The sequence below is a fragment of the Xiphophorus couchianus genome, chromosome 16, assembly GCF_001444195.1.
Source record: "Xiphophorus couchianus chromosome 16, X_couchianus-1.0, whole genome shotgun sequence".
Lineage (NCBI taxonomy): Eukaryota > Metazoa > Chordata > Actinopteri > Cyprinodontiformes > Poeciliidae > Xiphophorus > Xiphophorus couchianus.
In genome coordinates this window covers 18774918-18793421 of record NC_040243.1, presented here as the reverse complement: position 1 = coordinate 18793421, position 18504 = coordinate 18774918, and the positions used below count along the sequence as shown (strand labels likewise).

The following is an 18504-nucleotide window of genomic DNA, read 5'->3' as shown; positions in this document are numbered from 1 at the left end:
GTGGATGATGATTTTTCAATAATCAAGTAATCGAGATTCATTCGATTAATCAGGATTTGTTTGATTAATCACAATTAATTTGTTTAATCGCTACTAATCCTTTCATTCCTACAACATTTTCAGATTAAAACAAAAGGATTTTGGTGGTTTATGAAAAATAGCGATTCTAAATCTGTCACAACATATAAAAAAAAAGACAAATATTGCTCCAAATATAATGCTTACAATTAATCAAATTGGCTACTTCACTACTTTAATCATTTCTTCTGAAGAGCAGGAATGTTCTGGTAACGTCTGTAAAACACGCCGACATTTCAAAAGGTTCCCGAAGGATTTTCTTTGGCTGTACGAAGCATAGCTCAGTGTTGCTAAAGCTAAACTAAAGTAGCATCAACTAGCTTGATTTAAAATAAGGCATTCATGTTTTTTAAAACAAGGTTTGGCACATCTGTTGAGCAGCAGAATGCAGGCTAGCACCGGAGCAGATATCCGAATGGATTGTGTAAATACTTGAACCTGTGGTGTTTATACTCAAGTTTATCATATTTTGAGGCTCTCATAGACACTTTACCACCTTATTCAACCTCAGAAGGCTTTAAACAAACCCAACATGTTCTAAGACCCAGAAGTCTAAATGCTAATGGGATAATATAGAACAGTTCAGCTTCTCCGTTTCACTTTTTGTCCTCTTTCTGACGTTTTGTTTTTAATGTAAAAATAAGGACAGACTTTCGAACTTCGCTAACCTCTGATCGCTCTGCCTAAAAAATGCCAGGTTCGGGTCAGCAAACGTTTTCCCTGTGCACCTCTCAATGTAACTGCAGAGATGCATCGTCGGTTGACAGCGAAACAGTCAGAAAATACCAATGAAAGATTGTCGTATATTGGATGAATTGTTATATAATAAAACATACCCAAGCGTGAAGTACTGACCTTTTTTTTTTGTTGTTCATTGATATGCAAATGAAACACAGATGAGCCGAGTGGTTTAATGAATCGTTGTCGGGGCTGGAAAAAAAAAAAAAAAAAAAAAGCAAACAAAACATTTTCAACTAAAGCGGTTTTAGAAGAATTTATATGAGTTACTTGCAGTGATGTTTAAAGCATTTAATGGCCTGGTTATTGTATTGTGACCAAAACCGTTGCTATGGGCACCAAATTTAAAATAAAACAAGTCATTTTTAGTTATTTGAATGTTTCTGTATGTGTCACTTTCTCAATTTTGCCCCCCCCCCCTTTACCTCCACTTGATAATATAGAAAAGTAATATTGTTAGAGTAGTCTTAACTGGACGACACTGAAGAAAATCAGCCCAACTCAAAATACATTATTTGATCATTCAAGTGATGCACATAAATGAACTATTTTATTATATTTGTCTCCTAAGAAAATGTGGATTTAATACTGTTTCTGCTTCTCAAAATTATTTAATTCTTTTGTGAAATATGCTGGACTAAAGAGTATTAGTTTTGTTTTCCGTAATAATCAGGATGTCAGACTTGAAAAATCAGTGTAACTTTTACGAATAATTTTACTCAATCTTCAGAGAATCAAATATATTCCCCTTCTTTTCCCCCCACAGGTCCATCAACAAAGACCAGTTCCAGAAAAAGAAGAACGACACGCTCGACCCTGAGCTGTAAGTGCTCCTCCTCCTCCTCTTCCTCGCCCTCCTCCTTTCTGTCCAGTGTGGTTATTTGACTCTGGACGGTGTGAATGTCCAGCGGGCCTCCGCTCCGGAGCATCTCAATATATAATTCCTGACTCTCGTTTTGTCTCTGCTCAGACTCGTGGAATGTATCGACTGCGGTCGTAAAATGCACCAGATCTGCGTTCTGCATAATGAAACCATATGGCCGTCAGGGTAAGGAGGCCGTCATGAACAACACACAGACGCACACCCACACACACACCGTCTGTTGCTCAAAGTGTGTCTTGGTTATTCAGAAGTCCTTTAAAAATAGTTGGGGGTGGGGGAAAAAGGCTTTGAAATATTAAAGAGCAGTGATTCCTTAAAGTTAAACTCCCCTTCCTGGGTGGTCTGTTTGTGTCACATAAGCATGGGAGCAATTTTCCAGTGTTAAGATCTGATTTATTTATTATTATAATTTTTTTTCCCATTTCTTCTCCGTTCGCAGCTTCGTATGCGACAACTGTCTGAAAAAGGCCAATAAGACGCGAAAGGAGAACAAATACGCAGCCAAAAGTAAGTGAAGCTGTACAAGCGAACGTTCTGCTTTCATTTCGTCGGTGACGTACGTTGCCGGCCGCACACTCTGGACCTTTAATGAGGGGAGTTTTTTCATCTCATTGGCTTGTTTTGTTGCAGGACTTCCTCAGACGAAGCTGGGGAACTATCTGGAGATGCGAGTGAACGACTACCTCAAACGGCAGAGCCACCCCGAGTCCGGAGAGGTCACCGTCCGGGTGGTCCACGTCTCGGACAAGGTGGTCGAGGTCAAGCCGGGCATGAAGTCCAGGTGAGCGCTCGGCAGGTTTCTTTCTTCTTAAGCTTGGATTACGTGAGTTTTTGACAAATAAGTAAGCAAAATGTTTTTTTGTTTGTTTTTTTTTCCCAAAATTTTGTATATCGGTCAATGAAAGTAAATTTTTTGTGTTAGTATGACTCTTAACTTTCCAAAAGTGTACTTTTCATTTAGATTTTATATTGAAATTATATTTATTTTTTCCCCTCAGTTTGCTTCATTAGTGCTAGGAATTGTCCTGTGGTTTGGCATGAAAACTGTTTTTGTTTTAAATGAAAATGTTTCACATTAACGTTTTATCATATCTGCCTTTATACATATTTGTTCTTGTAAAAATGTGGTACAATTTGATAATTTTTTCAAATTAATCATACAAAGAACAACACCGCTCCTTAATCGTACAAGATATTATATATTAATTATGTCAATAAGACCCTCGCTGATAATTTCCTTGTGATCTCTTGAAATTGACCTCATTTTCACAAAGGTGTTTATTTGTCAAAATTATGAACGCCACACCAAATGATGTATGTCGCGCTATGGGAAGATGAACTAAAGGAAGAATATATATATATATATATATATATATATTTCAAGTTGTTTTTTTCTTTTCTTGACTTTCCCGGCAATTTTCTTCCAGGTTTGTGGACAACGGCGAGATGGCCGAGTCGTTTCCGTACAGGATGAAGGCCCTGTTCGCATTCGAGGACATCGACGGAGCCGACGTGTGTTTCTTCGGCATGCACGTCCAAGAGTACGGCTCCGACTGCCCGCCGCCGAACCAGAGACGGGTGTACATCTCTTACCTGGACAGCGTGCACTTTTTTAAACCGCGACACCTGAGGACCGCCGTCTACCACGAGATCCTGCTGGGCTACCTGGAGTACGTCAAGAGACTGGGGTAAGACGGCAAAGGGCGCTTGTGAAAAATGTAGAAGGTGGGTTTTAATATGTGGAAATTAAACACAAAAATGTTTTGCGATATCAGGTATACGACGGGACACATTTGGGCGTGTCCTCCCAGCGAGGGAGATGACTACATCTTCCACTGTCACCCGCTGGACCAGAAGATCCCGAAGCCAAAACGCCTGCAGGAGTGGTACAAGAAGATGTTGGACAAGGCTGTCGCTGAGCGAATTGTCCACGACTACAAGGTGAATACGGCTCTACTTTGTTTTCAGGGTAGTTTTTAAAGAAGCCAAACTTTGTAAAAGTTTTTCTACCACTTCAAGTTCTTTAATTTTTGACGTTTTGTCATATCACAACATCAGAAGTCAGATTTAATTGTAAATTTATGACCGAAGTTCCACAGAAGTGTGAACTTTAAAAAAGTGTTGTTTTTGGAAAACCGGACAAATAACATCCTGAAGATACCGTTTACGATAAACACATTGGTGGTGGCTGCATCATGCTGTGGGGATACTTTTCTTCTGCAAAGACCAAAGAAGCGGGTCAGAATTTTATGGGAAGATGAACTAAAGGAAGAAAGCATGGAATCCCAATAAAGTTCATTTAAGTTTATATTAGTAAAATATGAATGAAAATTAACTTGTCTACAACAGCACAGCAACAAACATCTAAAACAAATGTCTAAAAGTTATATAGACAACTCTATAACAATGAAGGACTTATGGATGAAATTAAAACTTCTGAGAGATAAATAAATGCAAAATATTTTTGAATTCCATTCAAATGAAAAACAAAAGTTCTTCATTTATCCAAAAGGGAAATTAAATGTAACTCGTATCGTCCAAGTATCTTCACATAGTTGTTGTGTGCAGAAAGGATCTCCGGTAGCAGTGTTGCAACGAATCTGAATAAGCCTCTAACTGAAGATTGTTGCTGTATATCTCGTGTCAAAACAGCTCAACATCAAGGCAGTGGAGATGACTGCTCTTCCACCTCGTTTGCTTTTGCTGCTCCTTTTTCATTCCATCTTTTTTTTTGTCTTGTTTTTGGGGAATTTTTAGGACATTTTCAAGCAGGCGACAGAGGACCGCCTGACGAGTGCCAAGGAGCTGCCGTACTTCGAGGGCGACTTCTGGCCCAACGTGCTGGAGGAGAGCATCAAGGAGCTGGAGCAGGAAGAGGAGGAGAGGAAGCGGGAGGAGAGCAGCACCTCCAACGAGAGCACCGACGTGAGTTGGAACAAGAATCCGCTTGCTGTCTCATCTTGCTGCCATCTCTTAACGGCTTTTAACTCCGTCTTGGTTTAAACGTCCACAGGCCACAAAAGGAGACAGCAAGAACGCCAAAAAGAAGAACAATAAAAAGGCGAACAAGAACAAGAGCAGCCTGAGCCGAGCCAACAAGAAGAAGCCGGGGATGCCCAGCGTTTCCAACGACCTTTCCCAGAAACTCTACGCCACCATGGAGAAACACAAAGAGGTATGTCTTTTTTTAAATTCTTTTATTGCACCCATAAACTTTAGTGTGTTCTTTTGAAATAAAAGTAAAATAAAAGTTTGAAACGTTGAAAAAGTAAGGCCGTTTTCAGGAAACGTTCCCCCAAGCGTTCTCCGTTTCATTTTGGTAGGTTTTCTTCGTCATCCGCCTGATCGCCGGCCCCACCGCCAACTCGCTGCCCCCCATCACCGACCCCGACCCCCTCATGGCCTGCGACCTGATGGACGGCCGCGACGCCTTCCTCACCCTGGCCCGCGACAAGCACTTGGAGTTCAGTTCCCTGAGGAGGTCCATGTGGAGCTCCATGTGCATGCTGGTGGAGCTCCACAACCAGAGCCAGGACCGCTTCGTGTACACCTGCAACGAGTGCAAGCATCACGTGGAGACCCGCTTCCACTGCACCGTTTGTGAGGTAAGAATATCCATGTTTCCACCAGGAAATTACAAAACATACACAGGATGTGTCTAAAATTAAGGCCTTAAAATGTCTTAAATTTGTTTAAAAGAGTCAAGTTGGCCTTAAATACGTTAATCACAGGTCTTACGTTGTGTGGTGATATATTATTTAATCTTTTATATTCTATGTAGTCTGTTTTTCTAGTTTTAACTTTTCTGTCAGGCAAACACTTAAGTCACTTTTTTGTTGCTTCCTGTGACTCTACTAATGGTAAATAACTGCTAATATACCCTTGCTAGCCGGCAAAAGGTGTATTAGCTACATAGCTAATATATAGCTTTTTTATATATAAGGTATATAGCCATAGTTGCAGGAAGCATTGGTTTGTTTCCTTCAGTGGGAAAGAAACAAACAAACTTTTCTAGCGAGCTAGCTTGCTTTTTTGTGTTAGTTGTGGTTTAAGAACAATTTTATTGCCAGTTGGCTGGACGACATTTGTCTTCGCCACTGGATCACTTCTATTTCCAACTCCTACAATGCTGCATTCATTCTGTACAAAAGAGCTCGTCGCTGCAGGGATTACAGCTGTTCAGTACATTTCAGTATTAAAACAGATCTTAAATGATAATGGTCTTAAAAAGTCTTTAGTTTGAGCTGGTGAGACTTGCACAAACCCTGTAAATTCATTTAGCTAAATTAAGGCCTTAAAATGTATTGGCTTTGAATATGATAATCACAGGTCTTAAATTTTTATCATGTGAGAACTATTCATTATTGTTTTTCTCACAAGACTTTTCAATCAGGCAAAAATTGAGTCGCATTCAGACATCTTAATTAACCCCTCCAGGGGGTCTTTTTGTGGGCTCTAGTGTCCCTTTTACGAAAGTAGGCTGACAGGAATGGGGAAGGAGAGGGGGGAAGACATGCGGCAAATGTCGCCGGGTCCAGGAGTTGAACCCGCGACAGCCGCATCGAGGACTCAAGGCCTCCAAATACGGGTCGCGCTAACCACTACACCATCACGGCACGCCCCTGAGAGTCTTTTGAGGCAAACCGCTAACTAGCTGCTAATATATCCTTCCTAGCTAATTTTTTTTTCGTCTCACCCTACAATTTGCCCGTGTATGCACATCTACATGTACGAGCTCAAAATTTTACATACACAAAATTCACTGGTCGCTCGGCAGAATTTCATTCAAGGTGGCATTAGAAAGGTCTGAGAAGGTCTTAAATATGACTTGCTGACACTTGCAAACAACATGATATAATAATGTCTACTTTATTCATTTTTTTTTAACCTTTTTTTTCCCTTCAGGATTATGACTTGTGCATCACCTGCTACAACACTAAAGGCCACGAGCACAAGATGGACAAACTGGGGCTCGGCCTGGACGACGACAGCAACAACCAGGCGGCGGCGGCCACTCAGAATCCGGGCGACTCCCGCCGCCTCAGCATCCAGCGCTGCATCCAGTCGCTGGTCCACGCGTGCCAGTGCCGCAACGCCAACTGCTCCCTCCCGTCCTGTCAGAAGATGAAGCGCGTCGTGCAGCACACCAAGGGCTGCAAGCGCAAGACCAATGGCGGCTGCCCCATCTGCAAGCAGCTGATCGCGCTGTGCTGCTACCATGCCAAGCACTGCCAGGAGAACAAATGCCCTGTCCCGTTCTGCCTGAACATCAAGCAGAAGCTCCGGCAGCAGCAGCTGCAGCACCGGCTGCAGCAGGCGCAGATGTTGAGGAGGAGGATGGCCACCATGCAGCGGGTGGGTCAGCCTGCGGGTGCGCCACCTGGGGGACTCATGGTGGGGCTGCCGTCGCCAGGAACCAACAGTGCCACGGCGCCCAGTACGCCCACGTCGGTCGGCACCCAGCCGCCGACCCCCCACACCCCGACTCAGAACATGCCCCCGGTCCCGGCGCAGGGCATGGGTCCTGGAAACGGGATGCAGCAGCAGCAGCAAGGAGCGATGCCGACCCAACATCCGCTGAACCAGTTCCAGCAGATGAGCGGCGGAGCGGCTGCAGCAGGAGGGATGATGAACTCTCCCCAGCAGCAGCAGCAGCAAATGCTTACTCAGATGCAGCAGCAAAGCATCCCGGGGGGCAACCCCCACCCGCCGTACTCCGGCAGACTGCCAGGCTCCTCCCCCATCCACCAGTCCCAGGGAAAACCATTGATTGGTTCGTCGACGCCGCCTCAGCAACCCGGTGGGGCTGTGATGCCCGGCAACGCGGCGGGGCAGCAGCAGCCTCCTGGCCAGCCGCCCCCGTCCGGCCCCCCACCAGCAGCTGTGGAGATTGCCCTGAAGATCCAGCAGGTGGCCGACGCCCAAAGGAGGCTGGGCCTGCAGAGGCAAGCCGCGGCGGTAGCAGCGGCAACGGGCATGATGCCGTCTCACCCACACCACCAGCCGGGTCAGCCCCAGCAGATGGCCATGGGGCACGGCGGCCCCGTAGGGATGGTCGGACCTCAGGGGATGCAGCTGCAAAACCAAACGGCTGTAAGAGCCCACATGGATCAGCAGCAGGGTGCGATGCAGGGGATGATGGCAGCAGGCGGGCACATGCAGCAGCAACCCCCGCCGCAGGGTAACCTGCCACCACAGAGAATGGGTGCTCCACTGCAGAACCCGCAGCAGCCGCAGCAGCAGTGGACTGGACCGGGGATTCCACCCCAGCAACGGCAGGCGATGATGAACCAGATGAGCCATCAAGCCATGATGGCAGCGCAGCAGCAGCAGCAGCAGCAGCAGCAGCAGCAGCAGCAGCAGCAGCAGACATCACATCAACCAGCTCAGGGGCATGCTGCCATGATGAACATAGTGCAGCAGCAGCAAGGGTCAGCTGGGGGGAACATCCCCCAAGCGGCTCTACAGGAGCTCCTCCGCACCCTGCGCTCCCCCAGCTCTCCGCTGCAGCAGCAGCAGGTCCTCAACATCTTGCGCTCCAACCCGCAGCTCCTGGCTGCTTTCATCAAGCAACGAGCCTCAAAATACAAGGGCGGACCCGGTGGAGCGGACGGCGTCCCAGGAGGGAGTCCAGGCCCCGCCGTGGGGCCAGTTGGACACGTCAACCCACAGGTGAACATGAACGCTGCGAGCGGCCAGCCAGGGATGCATATGGGGGGTCAGGGAGGGGCCAACGTCAACATGGCGTCCATGTCTCAGCTGCAGCAGGTGCAGCAGCAGCTGCAGCAGCAGCAGCTGCAGCATCAGCAGCAACAGCTGCAGCATCAGCAGCAGCAACAGAGGCCAATGCTGAGCAGTTTGCAGCAGCCGCAAGGGGTGGGGCGAGGTATGCAAGGTCAGGGGTCACAGATGGGAAACATCAACAATCTCCAGGTGCGAGAGTTGATTATGAGGCGGCAGCAGCTGCAGCAGCTGCAACAACAGCAGCGGCAACAGCAGCAGCAGCAGATGGGGATGAATCACGGTCAGTTCCAGCAGCCGCAGCCCCCCCAGGGGCAGGGATTCATGGGCCAGGGCCCCCCCGGAGCCCCACAGGGGCAGCAGGCGCAGGGATACCCGGGGTCCGCCCAGCAGCAAAGGCTGCAGCTACAGCAGCAGCAGCAGCAGCAGAACAGCATGGCTGCCCTCCAAAGCGGCGACGCGGGTCCAGGAGGCGGAGGCGTTGCTCAGCAACCGCCTCAAGGCCCGCAGCCTCCTCAAGGTGGGCCCACCCCTCCGTCTTCCCAGACGCTTTTCCAACAAACTCTGCCGCAGAGGCTGCTGCAGCAACAGCAGCAGCAACACCTCGGCCCCGGCAGCTCGCCCGCCCAACACAGCAACCCCATGAGCCCCCAGCAGCCACCGCAGCAGATGGCGCCGTCGCCGCACCACCACCTGCAGGGCCAGGCGCTGCCGACGTCGCTCGTCAACCAGGTGCGCTCGCCGCAGCCCTCGCCGCGGCCGCAGTCCCAGCCGCCTCACTCCAGCCCGTCTCCGCGCATGCAGCCCCAGCCGTCGCCGCATCACATCTCGCCGCAAGTGCAGACCGGTTCGCCGCACCCGGGCCACCTGAACCAGCACCACCCCGGGATGGTGGTCCCCGCGCCACAGCAGCAGCAGCAGCAGACAAGCCAGCAGCAGAACGCCATGGAGCAGTTTGGCTCCGACCAGAGCGCCATGCTCTCCCAGCTGAGCAGCATGGCCGGTCTGCACGGGCCAGCCGGTGCCGGCGGTCCTGACCCGATGGGCCAGAACATGAACCACAACTCCTTAGACCACATGTAGAGAAGCTAGGCGAATCTCTGCTCAAACTGCACTCACCAAGGACAGTATTATTATTCCTTAGCCTTTTTTTTATTTTTATTTTTTTTTACTATTATTAAAAAGTTATTTAAAATGTTTTCAATAAAGATGCATTGAACTGAACTTCCTATGGGAGATGAACAATAAATGGAGCAGTTGTTAAATGAGTTAGAATGAATTGTAACTTATTGCTGTTAATATATATTTTTGCCAACTTGAGGACAAAGGGAGGTGTAGGGGGCGATTCCCTTGTAAACAAAAGTACTTGCCTTTTTTTTAAAATATGTTTTTACAACTTTAAAAGGAGGGTCAAGGATTAAAGAAGAAATTATTTTAATGCAAGTCTTTTGTTTAGTTTTGCGTCATTTGGTGTTTTTTTTTTTTTGTTTGTTTTTTTTGCGGAGTGATACGACATATCTGTAAATTCAAACACAAAGCTTTTTTTTTCTGTGTCGTTTGGGTTTGTTTTATTTATTCAGTTTCATCAGAGGTGGGCTGCGGACGTCCTGAGACCGCTTCGGTTCCTGTACACTGCTATTTCTTATTTTTTTTGTCGTCGATGTCGGTAGTCTCTCGTTTCGCTTTAGCTGTCCAGGTGGGAACGACGTCAAGCGTCCGGGTCCGAGATGTCACGCTGGAAGAGACAGTTTTCTTTTAATATTTTATTTTTTATTTTCCTCGCAGAAGTGCAAAGCCCTCTCCCTCGAATGTGTGCCCACTCCTTCCTTTTAAAGACTTCAGATGGAGCTGCGGAGGCTTGGGGAGGGGGGGATGCATACCTTTGTGCCTGTAACGTTTTACATATGTGGGCTGGGATGTATACAAATGGGTAGGGTGGCTGCTTCTTCTTTTTTTTTTTTAAAGATTCTACTGTTAAGTAAACAGAGGATGATGATGATGATCCAAATGAACTGTGTTGCACAGAAACGAGGCGAAAGCCGGCAGTCGGTTAGTCTCTTTCTTCCTCTTCCCCTTTGCTGCTTCCTTTGGACTTTTTAAATCCTCCTCTGATGGAGGACGAGCTCCCTCCTTATAAACCGTATCCTCTTTATCTTTCTGCTCAGAACTTTGGGAGTTAATTTAATATTTTTTACTGTACAAAGGAAACAAACTGTGGACTCAAATACTGTTTTTTTTTTATAATAAAATGAAAATTAGCAATACAGTTCTGTCCTGCATGTTTATTATTAGCTCCAGGTATCTAAAAGCTCATCAGACGTTAACGTACGCTCACATTCATGAATATCTAATATATTTGCTAATTTGGCTTTTTTTTTTTAGCAGTGAAATATTTCAACATATAATGGAATGTGATTTTTATATAATATCACAATATATTTTCTATCAAAATGTTTATGTCTGGGGAGTCCAAAGTGTGGCCCATGGTCCACTTATGGTCCTTAATGTGATTTTGTTCGGCCCATTACCACGTCACGAACTGTAAAAAATTTGGTCAACAAAATATAGAAATCTTTAAATTATCTTTTTCTTTCAATAAGACAACAGTCCGAAGCTCCTTTTTTCATTTGGATCTTTAAGTCCTAAACGGAGCGCCCCAAATTTGCAGTACCGTAATTCCGCCACACTTTGCGCAATCTGAATAATTCAAACGGTTTCTGAAAGCGGAGGCGTTGCGCTTTCCAGCCGATATTGGGTCATTACGGTAATTTCACCACCGCCGTAGCAGGAAGTGAAATTAATCTCACTTCCTGCAATTGAGATTGAGATTAATCTATTAAAAGACGGTAAATTGCGAAAATAAGTTGCTAGATATCGAAAGTTTCAGTTGTTGTGGATAAATGGGCAAATATATATTTTCCCACAGAACATTTAAAGAACTGCGTACAATTAAAATACGCCAAAATATCCAGGCGGAGATTTTACATTTAGTACATAAAGGGTTAATGATATACAGATAAAATTGTATTGAGTACTTATTTTTGTGGCCTGCCACTAGTTTAAATTTAACAGTTTTTTTCACCAGGGCAAAAAGTTTTAACACCCTTGCCTTTAATTTTAAATTAAAGACAGGGGTGCTTCAGAGTGCATGTTGGGGTCAAACATCGATGTCTGGATGCTCTAATTCACCCAGAAGGTCTTCTGTTGGGGTGAAGTCAGGACTTCAGTTATCCATGTCTTTTAGGTTTTTACTTTCTGCCTTCATGTTGGAAAAGGGAAACTTCCCTAAAATGTCCCCACAAACGTTGGAGCTTGAAATCATCTGAAACATTTTGACATCCTCCTGCATTCAAAGATCTCATTTCACTGGAGCTAAGGAACCGGGCCCAAAATCCTGAAAAACAGCCATGTAATGTAATTTCCTCAGCACCAAGCACTCCACTTGTCAGGCAAGTGCCAATTCTCTGGGAACCGCCAAACCCCAACTTGTTTATTGGATTCCCTGATCGTCATGATTGTTTCGTGACTGCAGAGAACACATTTCCACTGCTACATCCAACAACTTGGATCACTCTTAGTTGCTCTGTATCCATTACAAATGCTTCAATATTTTTGCTCATGCCGATTTTGCAATTCCTGTTTCCCTTAAATAAGAAATTAACACGCTGGGCTTGTTCATAATAAGTCATAAGAAAATCTTATATTTTAAACATAAACTCTTGCATGAAATATATTCATAATTCAGCCAGCAGAGGAGAGGTAAGCATCTTATTCAGGCATTGGAGCAACAAGCCCCTTATATTTGGGAGCGGCGTTTTGGACAAATTTTAGTTGTCGATTTTATAGAAGAGTAATCAATTCAACATGTTGGAATGACACAGCTGCACATGTCCGAAAAAACAAAACAAAACAACAACACCCCTCCATCATCATCCTTCTACTTCCTGTCGTCTTCTTCGATGTCTGGGCCAGTAGAAACGTCGGGTTGTTGATCACGTGACTCCTGTGATGCAAAAAAAAAAAAGTGTTGACGTTTTCCGAAATAAATCTATTTCAATACGGTCAAAAAAACCACCTGGTTGTTGCGGAAAGTGCCTCCACTATATGTGATAACGAGCTCTATAAGTACTGTGTATGTTGTGTGTGGGTGAGGAAGATACGAGGCTTCCGGTCCTCCCGTCAGAAGGGGGCGCTGCGTGCTGTAACCCGCCTGCTTTGGAGCGACTAAGAGACGGTAGTTAGGGAAAGTGTGTTCGGCCTGTAGTTGTTAAGGAAGCTGTTAAATTGGTCTCTTCAGTGCCACCGCGTGTTTTGTGTTCTTCGCCCCTATAAGTGAGGGAGCTAACCCGGAAGACGAGTCCTACTTCGGCCTGGAGGAAATATCTCCCCTGTGTTTTCGGACTACGGTCTGAAGACCGAAGCAAGAACGGCTAACATCCTAGCGCAAAAGGTTTTTCATATTTTTTTGAAAAACGTGAGCTGTTTTTTTTAATAGCGTGTTTCTATTAAGCTAATTTATTTTCGTAATTTTAATTTGCGCAATTTCAGGGTTAATGTAAACGCAGCGGGTCGCCATAGAGACCACCCGCTGTTGAGAAGAGGTTCTTCTTCTGCGCCATGTGAGTTTTAAGGCCTATATGCCCTTTTTTTCACCTCTGTTATTGTCATTCTCAATGGCCTCCATTTTGTTATGCCACTGTGAAATATTTAGACTTCAAATAAATGGCATTCTGCTATCATTGTGTCATCAATAGTCTTTAAATAAATGTCCTTTTGTAGTTGCAGATGAAACCACGTGCCTTCTGTTCAGGCCAGGAAGAGCTAAGGTCAGCTTTTTCCATTCCGACATCAGTTTTGATGTGTTTGCGTCCAAGTTTTAACTAACTTCCCCTTTCAGAGGAGAGAAAATGACAATTAACGATCCAGAAAATTAGGCAATTGGACAATGACAAAAACTATGCTTGAAGAAAGCTCTGTTTTACCCCAGAGTGGGTTACACTAAAGCTTGGCGTGACCACAGAGCCATAAACTCTGCTAAAGGTCAACAGAATCACAGCTGCCTCTGGTTTCTGTTTTGCATTGGCTGAACACAAAGTTCTCAACTAACAAGTGAGTTAGCTTCAGATGTCAGAGATTACATTGTAGAAATGAAAAAAATAAATAAATAAAGTCATAGCAAATATGACTTAGAAGAAAATTGACTTAGCAATTTGACGCCTTACAATTGGGCCTTTGTCTCTAAAAACTTTAGCTCTTTCTGAAACTCTGCCTTCAGGAAGCCATCACAACATGACTCCTCTGTTAATTGTTTAGCAACATTTTTTACCAGCGTTGCACTGAGAAGTACTGTAGCTCGTACAATGAGCTCAGCTGATGTGCTCATTATAGCTGTGCTAATTGCTGCTGGCTAGGCTGAAGGAGCTCAGTGGGGGAGAAGCTCAGAAACTGGAGCTCTTTGAAGGCGGTTCTCGGTTTCAGCCGAGGCGTTTCCCAGCTGAATGGTTGCCGGGGGAGATTAAATGATTTCTCAAACATACATGAAAGAATTATGGCAACCCTTCAAGTATGTTTTTGATGAGGGGATAACATTATAACATGTTTTAGTGCTAAAAAAAAGTCTGTTTTATATATTACTGCATTACATTTTTAATGAAACAATCCAAACATGAGGGCAGTTTCTATTAAAAAAAAGGCAAGCAGCCTCTCTGCATTAGAGCACTCTGCCCTCTAGTGGTGATTGTTGGCAATAGCAATTCCTAAAACATCCCGTCTACAACAAACTCTTCTCTTTTGCTGACAGGTCATTGGGATTTTTGGAGCTGCTGTTTGAACAGAACTTGACAAACCCACTGGGTTTCCACCGGAAGAACAAAATATAGAGCTTCTTAGTTTAGAGAAAATGGGCTTTTCATTCTAAGTTTGGGTTTCCACTAATCACTGTTCTACTGGTTTCAAGCCTCTATTCTGTCAAAGTGAGAGCTTTGAAGTTGTACTCTGATTTTTTTTTATTTCCCAAACTCATCCGTGATAAATATCCACCCAGACACATTATTTTCATACACATTTATTGAAAATGCAGTCAAATAGAAATCTTTTTGTGATATAGAGAAGACATGTTTGATAATCCATCTTTGTTAGAGAGGGACAGATTCAGACACACCAAGAGACATAAATTAGTGCAGTTTATACAAGTGACATGCAATAAATAATAGCTCACTACAGTTTGACTCAAAAGTACATTTGCTTCCATTTGTACATTACCTACTCAGAAGCAACGTCCTGAATCGACACCTCCTCTTTTGATGAGCACAAAAGCCGGTGAAAGGAGCGGCCTATCAATTGGTAATACAAAAATAGACCCAGGCAGCATTTCATACTTGGAAAGTTAAAGGACGAAGAGACAGCAAACACGACCGCGCTTTTCCTTTTTGTCCGACCAACCCTTCCTTTAGATGCACGACTCCGTCTGAGGCGTTAATCCGCCATCTTTGTTTGGATCCCTCTTTTGTTACAGAAATAAACCCCTTCCGACAAAAGCGTGGCAGAGAGCCACGTGTGTGTGTGGCACAGACTGATGGGGGCATGCGGGTAGCTCTGTGCGAGTGACAGTGAGCGACATTTACAAAAAACATTGTTTTACTTTTTCTTTTCTTAAAAAAGTCGACTGGAAGCAGGTTCTGGTGAAAACCTGCTTCCTGCTGGAAAGCACTGAGGACAACTGGAACGGTAGCTGCTTCAGAGTTGTTCTCTAAACTGTTGCTTTCGGCCGCCCTTTCCTGCAGTAGGGTGAACCAAGCTGCTGTAAGAATGAACTCTGCCACTAAGATCGGTTTAACCTGCTGGCCTGCAGTGCATTGTTTCCTGTCACACCTAATAAATGAGCCACTATAATAATAAAATCACCACTCACTTTTATTTCAAGGCAATGATGTCTTACTGAACTCATAAAATCATGTGGAATGACCTTACAGACACTATTTGCTTGCGGTATTTACTTCACCATGAGCGCCAGGTCTAACTATAGTTATGCTGATCCCTCTCTCCGTGTTCCCCTCTCTTGGTTCAGCAGCCGTTGAAGAAGCCATCGCTGCAGCTCGCCTCTTTGAAAGTCACCGTCAGGCAGTTTACAGTCACGTTCGTCACAATCACTTTCCCAGGACGTGGCGCTTCGTAGGGAACTTTTGGGCGGTCCGACGCCGTCACAATCACGCTCTGATTGTCGCTTCTCACTTCGTCTTTCTGCGGCTCAGAGTCAGAGCAGACGGAGACGGCATCATCCGTCGTCTTGCCACATTCCTGGACCCTCACTATCACTGAGGTTGCGTTCTTTTTCTCCATGGTTGGACTCTCTGAGAAGGCTTCCACACCTACCTCCTTCACCCAGTCTGACCTGCCGCTTGGGGAAACCACGACTTCTGGTTTGGCCTCAGACACCAAGGTGTTGTCCTCCGATTCGTTCTGTGAATTTGTGTCTCTCTGACTGGTTTCAAAGATTCGTCCGTCCGCTTCGTCTGTCCACATGTCCGGGCTGGCAGCCTTTTCCTCCACCTCCGTGTCCATGTCTTGTTCCTCTAAGAACGGAGGAGAGCTGCACTCTGACTGACCTGTGGGAGAAAGCAGGAAAAACATTGGTTACATATAAAGACTCACTTCAGATAAATGTTAGATCAGATTAGACAAACTTCATTGTCCCCAAGGGGCAATTCGCTTTGCAGCCAGCAAAGAACAATTACAGATCAATAGTAATAAACCACAACATTCATATTGCCACATCAATCAATCAACTCATTGGACAACTGACCATACAAGCTGTCTTCACGTCTCTCCTCAGTGGTGCTCTCACATCCGGGCTTGTCCTCCTCACTGGTGCCGCCCCAGTCCTTCTCCACCGGCGCCACTTTCATCTTCTGCTCATGGATTGGCTTGTTGGAAGAGTGTTTTGGGAAGGCTTTGGTCACTCTCTGTCTGTTCCTCCTCCGGGCCCGGCGCCGGCGCCGGCACGCCTGCTCCACGTCCGTGCTCATGGATCTGGTGAGGGACAGGCGCAGGCGAGGCGGGGGCTTCTCGTCATCCTTGTGGGCGCTCCGGAGGTCCATGCCGAAAATGTTCTGTGGTCAGCGGGGGGAATAATAATCGCTGGTGTACAAATCTTTCATCAAAATATTTTTGCAGAGATTTTTTGATGATTTGTCATCATTTTATTCTAGCACACATTTGTTTTCTACAGTTGTGACAGGAATGCACCTTGTTGTAAAACGACCATCAGTGAGTTTAGAGAGTTTTCAGAGCCAATGAAGGAACTCTAGACTAGATCAGTAAGTTGAGGGAGTTAGTCAGTTTTTCCTTTTCCGTGTCCCTGCTCAGTTTACATAAAATGCTGCACGAGCCTACATTTCAGAAAGCCTTCCTGGAATCTCCTCCATTAATTTGTAATATAGCAGCTAAAGTGATAGTGTGGGAACAGTGTTGCCTTATCTGTTCCAATAAATTGACTCCAACTTAAAGCTAAGGATGCAGACAATTAACCCGACAATTACGATTAATTGTCAGTGATTGGTTTATTAGACTTTGGCTATTCTTTTATTTTTATTGTTGTATTGTAAATATTTAAGCAAATACTGACATAATAAATATAAAACCTGTTTGGAAAAGTCTGATTATGCCTAAATGCGAATAAATAAATAAATAAAATATCTTTGGCTCAACAGCCTTTTTAAAATGTAAGAAATCATTTTCTCAACTTGCTGAAAGGATAAGGATAAAACACCCTCATAGAGCAGCATGTTGCGCAAATGACTAAAAAACAGATTCCACCATTAAAGTGCTTCACTTGTTTAAAGTTTGAACTTGCTCTAAATACCTAGCTGCAGCTTGTGTTAGTGAAAGAAGATACGACAAATGTTTGAGAGTGAAGAAAGATGAGTGTCGTTACCCGCAGCACCAGCTTCCTGGGTCTGAGACCTTTCTTTCGAAAGCTCAGAGATCTGAGCTTCTCCTGACTGCAAGAAGAGAAGATGCAGACAGGAGGGGGAGGTCAGAGGAAAGGAGGCGAGAAAGAAAACTAAAACTGAGAGAGAACAAAAAAAGAGAAACCTAAAATGCTTCCAGTATTACTCACTTCTCTTCGTAAGCCAGGACCAAGAGCGGGTCCAAAATGTTGTCCTCTGGCTCCCAAGTGCTGTACCTGCAAATGCGGAGATATTTAACGACTGTCTGTTTATCAATGATCTAAGCATATTCTGGAAAAGCTCTTAAGTATATCTGGAAGTGGTGAGGTCCGTGGATGACTCAAGGCTTACTCACTCTGTGGGCCATCCCTGCCATTTCAGTAGATACTCCACAGTACCCTGAAGAGAGACACAAAGTGGGGGGAGGGACAGCAGTCAGTGAACCTGCCATAAAAATGCCTCCCTGTGTTAAACGGACACCAGAGCACAAGAAATAAGGCAGCTGTCCCTTTAAACTGTGGTTGAGCGAAGGAGGAGGCGACAGATTTCCATATTTTAAAATGGAAACTATTAAAATGTGTTTATGATCATTAGAATCCATAAACAATTCAATGTGTAATTACATATTATGTGAAATTCTTGTGAAAAAATGTGGATTAAATGTTGAAGGCATGTCATGATTTTCCCTATAACTTCTGTGCTGAAGTTGGCCACACAATAATAACACAATCAGTGGGTGCAGCTCGCAAATATGATTGGTTAAGAAGCACACAAGTCAACTTGATACCATTATAGAGAATGAAGCAGTCTATGATAACAAAAAAAAAACAAAAATCATGAAGTCATGATTTGTTGCAGCGAAGGACCATGAAACGTTGAAACAATTACATTTGCTTATTTGTAAAATCGATATTTAAATGCATTTCCTAAGTAAAATTCACATGTAATCATCTATAATCAGATAGATTTAAATGATCATAGGCATGTTTATTTCTGATTTATTAAAAGCATTTGTTTTCAATGTCATTTTAATCACGACAAATAAATATGACTACTTCTTGCATTGGATGGCGATCATAAAAGAAAATACAAAAATAACTGCAGCAACACTTTATT

The 18504-nt window shown here is 44.5% G+C and overlaps 2 protein-coding genes and 1 long non-coding RNA gene across 4 annotated transcripts in view; 2 read left to right on the top strand and 1 right to left on the bottom strand.

The window, feature by feature from the left end:
* The window catches only part of ep300b (EP300 lysine acetyltransferase b), a 32650-nt gene extending 21945 nt beyond the window's left edge, over window positions 1–10705 (top strand). For both annotated transcript variants that reach the window (XM_028042428.1, XM_028042427.1), the window contains exons 21-30: window positions 1583–1639; window positions 1787–1864; window positions 2139–2206; window positions 2330–2480; window positions 3127–3387; window positions 3475–3640; window positions 4457–4624; window positions 4713–4874; window positions 5023–5304; window positions 6605–10705. In XM_028042428.1, coding sequence (XP_027898229.1) covers window positions 1583–1639; window positions 1787–1864; window positions 2139–2206; window positions 2330–2480; window positions 3127–3387; window positions 3475–3640; window positions 4457–4624; window positions 4713–4874; window positions 5023–5304; window positions 6605–9523 — 4312 coding nt within the window. In that variant the 3' untranslated portion in view covers window positions 9524–10705. The remainder of the gene's footprint in view (window positions 1–1582; window positions 1640–1786; window positions 1865–2138; window positions 2207–2329; window positions 2481–3126; window positions 3388–3474; window positions 3641–4456; window positions 4625–4712; window positions 4875–5022; window positions 5305–6604) is intronic.
* Window positions 10706–11209: 504 nt separating this feature from the next.
* Window positions 11210–18504, top strand: part of LOC114160061 (uncharacterized) — a 20841-nt gene continuing 13546 nt past the window's right edge. The window contains exons 1-3 of the long non-coding RNA XR_003598705.1: window positions 11210–12914; window positions 12989–13059; window positions 13220–13266. This is a non-coding gene — a long non-coding RNA (uncharacterized LOC114160061). The remainder of the gene's footprint in view (window positions 12915–12988; window positions 13060–13219; window positions 13267–18504) is intronic.
* cbx7a (chromobox homolog 7a) overlaps window positions 14489–18504 on the bottom strand; it is a 5470-nt gene continuing 1454 nt past the window's right edge. The window contains exons 2-6 of the mRNA XM_028042430.1: window positions 17744–17787; window positions 17559–17624; window positions 17373–17439; window positions 16242–16548; window positions 14489–16044 (exon numbers count right to left, since the gene is read on the bottom strand). Of these exons, the coding sequence (XP_027898231.1) occupies window positions 15503–16044; window positions 16242–16548; window positions 17373–17439; window positions 17559–17624; window positions 17744–17787 (1026 nt within the window). The 3' untranslated portion in view covers window positions 14489–15502. The remainder of the gene's footprint in view (window positions 16045–16241; window positions 16549–17372; window positions 17440–17558; window positions 17625–17743; window positions 17788–18504) is intronic.